This window comes from Lotus japonicus, chromosome 6 (assembly GCF_012489685.1).
Source record: "Lotus japonicus ecotype B-129 chromosome 6, LjGifu_v1.2".
Taxonomy (NCBI): domain Eukaryota; kingdom Viridiplantae; phylum Streptophyta; class Magnoliopsida; order Fabales; family Fabaceae; genus Lotus; species Lotus japonicus.
This window is the reverse complement of record NC_080046.1, coordinates 44,412,674-44,416,831: the sequence shown is the minus strand read 5'-3', so window position 1 is coordinate 44,416,831 and position 4,158 is coordinate 44,412,674. Positions and strand designations below refer to the sequence as shown.

The window sequence follows — 4,158 nt, the reverse complement described above, 5'->3', positions numbered from 1 at the left end:
GGCTAAACACGGGACGACACAAGGAATGACCACCATCCCAAAATCACACTTTGTCACCCAAGTCCAAATGACACTAAACATGAACAAATTGAAGGCCTGGACTCAACATAACAGAACCCGTAAATGAACAACAACATAGGTTTTTCACTTACGCCGGATACATACCAACACAAAAACGAACCATACAGCCACCAGACTTGTGAATATCAGAGTACTCAAGATTAAGAAGAAATTAAACGTAGATGGAATGAAAATATTTATGGATGCTAGCTTACTGTTGCTTGTTGTTGTTGCTGTGTTGGATGGCGTGTGCCTTGAGATAGTGAGAGAGGATTGGGGATGAACACTTATTATTGAGCAATGTTTCATCCACACCTATCTTTTGAGGTGGAGAGGTGGAATGGTGAGAGAGATAGGAAGAAAAGAAAAAGTAAGAGAGAGAAAATATGAGATGTGATAGATGATAAGATGAGAGAAATAGAAATAAAAAGAGCTGGAAATGGAGTGTTTAAAAATTGAGGTGTGTATATATCATTACTCCTTATTATTATGCTGCTTTGATCATCAGTGGCGGAACCAGAAATTTTAGTAAGCCTAGGCAAATTTTATGATTAAGTCCCTGTATTTTTCCCTACCTTTCAAATTTTGCCAAATCTCTCTTTTTTTTTTGGCCCAAAAGCCTACCTGGTCCAAAGAAAAAAAAAAAATTATTGGAGCCCAGGCATATGCCCTACCATGCCAGGCGGTAGTTCCGCCTCTGCACTACACCAACCGCCGCTTCTTGTAGCCTCAGAGCCAAGCAATGGAGGGCATGGTAGTTAGTATCGCAAGTATCTAAGATACGTATCGCGATTTGATACGAAAATCGACTCAACGATGCGTATCCCATGCTTGTATCTATTTGTGTTCGTATCGCGCCGCGTATCTCTGGTATCGCATATGTATCGCTGGTATCGTTTCTAGGACTGAATCGCATGATTCCAACACAACTTGGATCAGGGTCGGATCCCACGACCCGGTTTGGATTTTGAACGTTTTTCAGCTTTTTTTCAGGATTTTTTTTTTAAAATTTGTTCAAAGTCGTTTCAACTTATTCTCCTAGAAATTAGGAAGTGGGTCATTAAATTTCATTAAATATTAACCTAAAAATGTTGTTTCACCTCCTTATTCCTTAACGCAGCCCATTCAGTTTTGGTGCTTGCTGCCTCTGTTCTCTTTTTCAAATCACGTTGCTTGCTATGTTCTCTGTTTCAAGTTCAACTTTCACGTTTCAACCCTCTGTTTCACGTTTCAGCCTTGCTTTCTTGTTCCTCTGTTTCACGAATCACTCTTGGTCCCTTGCTACTCCTGTTTTTCCTTCTTTCACGTCCTCTTTATTTGCTCCTCTGTCTCTCCTATCTGTTCTGAATATGCCTCCAAAGAAGAGTAAAGTTCGAGACAGCACATGGAATCACTGTGAGGTTGTAAACCCTGAAAATATATTTTATGTGAAGTGCAAGTATTGTTCACATGCTTGTTGGGGTGGAGTTGCAAGGAGCCAAGGATGAAACATCATCTTGCTGGATCAGGTGAAAATGTTTCTCCTTGTCCATCGGTCCCAGATGATGTCAAAGATATGTATGAGAAGATTGTAGATGTTAAAAGGCAAGCTAAAAATGTGACTCAAGAAAATGAAGCTCAAACTGGAACTGAAGTGGCTGTAACAGGGAAGCAAGGAACTTCATCCTCCTTGAAGCAAACGACAATGAATAAGACTCTCAAAGATAGAGATGTGGTGATCCAAGATATTTGCAGTTGCATCTATGGTAATGCTCTCCCATTTAATTTGGTAAGAAGTCCTTTATTTGTTAAGATGTTAAAGTCTATTGCTGATTATGGAAAAGGCTTAAAACCTCCTTCTTATTATGAGGTAAGAGTTTCTTATTTGAAAAAGGCCGTTGACAAGGTTACAGAAAGTTTGGACAAGTATAAGAATGAATGGGAAAAAGGGGATGTACTTTGATGTGTGATGGTTGGACTGATGGAAAGGGAAGGTCACTTACCAACTTTTTAGTTAATAGTCCAAGTGGGACTGTTTTCCTAAAATCTGTTGATACCAGTGATGTAATTAAGATGCTAATCAGATGTTTAATTTACTAGACTCCATGGTGGAAGAAATTGGGGAGCATAATGTAGTCCAGGTAGTGACAGATGGAGCTTCTAATCTTGTGGCGGCTGGGAGGTTGTTAGAGGAGAAAAGGACAAAGTTATTTTGGTCCCCTTGTGCAGCACACTGTCTTGATTTGACTTGGAGGATATTGGACAACTTCCAGTATTTTATAAAACAATTTCAGATGCAAAAAGAGTCACAACTTACATTTATAGGCACACATGGGTCCTAAGTTTGTATAGAGACTTTTGTGATGGGGAATTGGCACGACCAGCTGTTACAAGGTTTGCAACTGCCTATTTGACCTTACAATGTATGAAGCAACAAAAGAATGGTCTTCGATCTATGTTTGCTTCGGAGAAATGGGCTAATAGCAATTATGCTAGTAGAAATGATGCCAAGAAAGTGGTAGATATTGTCTTATCTGATTCTAGATTTTGGAGATCCATCCAATATTGCTTGAAGTGTGTGACTCCACTTGTGGCAGTTTTACGGCTTGTAGATGGTGATGCAAAACCCGCCATGCCATATATTTATGAAGCAATGGATAGAGCAAAAGAGCAAATAGTTGCAGGTTTCAATAATGAAAAGTCAAGATATATGAAGGTGTGGAAGTTGATCGATACACGTTGGAATTTTCAATTACATAGGCCTCTTCACGCGGCTGCTTATTATCTTAATCCTAAGTAAGTAAATTGGATTATTGAAGTTGTTTATCTTATTTATTTTAGGATTTACAGATCAATTGGATTTGGATTATTGAAGTTGTTTTTCTTATTTATTTCTTTCTTTATTAGGTACCATTATCAAAAGAACTTCAATCCGGATAATGAAGTTCTTTATGGAGTTTATGATGTCATTCATAAGATGGCTGCTCAAGATTCAAAGACTAGAGTCTTAATTGATAGACAACTTGAGCAATTCAAGGGAGCTAGAGGACTTTTTGGAGTTAAGATGGCAGTGGAAACAAGGAATGTGAAGCATGGTAAGTTTTATTACATTGATTTACATTACATGATTTTATAAGGAGTAATCAAGCCAAGATATAAATCAGATTAGGATATTTATTGACTTCTATTTTTTATAGCTCTTTGGTGGGAAAGTTATGGTAGAGATGGAAATGAGTTACAAAAAATAGCAATGAGAATTTTGAGTCCCACATGCAGTGCTACTGGTTGTGAAAGAAATTGGAGTGTTTTTTATCAAATTCATACTAAGAGAAGAAACAAGTTGGAGCAGCAAAGATTGAATGCACTTGTCTATGTTAAGTATAATCTTCAACTTGAGATGAGACAAAAGACTAGAGAGGAGAAGGGAGATAACTATGATCCTATATGTTTATCCGACATTGAATCAGATGATGAGTGGATTACTGAAAAAGAGACTCCTTGCTTACCAGGTCCAGGTGATGATTCATGGATGGATATACATGAGTCTTTTACTCTTGAAGAAGGAGCTCCAAGCAAGAAAAGGAAGAGAGGTAATTATTTAAATTTTAAAGTTTAAACCATAGATACTTATGTTAAAATAATATATTAATATTATGATACTTATTATTATTTCTTCGTTTATAGGTCCAAGAAATTTAAATGCGCGTTCTAGTATGGGAAAAGGAAAATCTATCTGTGAGGATGAGAGTGAAGTTGAAGAAATAATTGCAATGGGAGAAGAAGGGGGTGAACAATTGGAGAATGAGGAAGATGACCTCAGTGATGTTGACCTAGGAGATGATTGATGATTGATTTAACTAGTTTGAACTCTGAATTATATTTTAATTGTTTGCATTTTGTCATTTTATTGATGTTTAGTACTTTAGTTTGGCTTATGACTTGGAATTATCTTGAACTTGAACTTTGTGAGACTATTTTTCTATTTATGACTTTGATTTTTGATTATTTTGAACTATATTTATATGATATATTAGTATATTATTTAATTAATGACTTAAATTTTTTTGTGTCCGTATCTTACGATACATGTTACGATACGATACGCGACACGGAAATAGG

At 36.7% G+C, this 4,158-nt stretch overlaps 1 protein-coding gene across 1 annotated transcript; it reads left to right on the top strand.

The window, feature by feature from the left end:
- The first annotated feature begins 2,144 nt into the window (after positions 1-2,144).
- Positions 2,145-3,884, top strand: LOC130725380 (uncharacterized). Its single transcript, XM_057576617.1, has 5 exons — positions 2,145-2,245; positions 2,365-2,835; positions 2,947-3,134; positions 3,237-3,629; positions 3,724-3,884. Exons 1-5 carry the CDS (start codon positions 2,145-2,147, stop codon positions 3,882-3,884), a joined length of 1,314 nt encoding a protein of 437 aa, XP_057432600.1.
- The last annotated feature ends 274 nt before the right edge of the window (positions 3,885-4,158 follow it).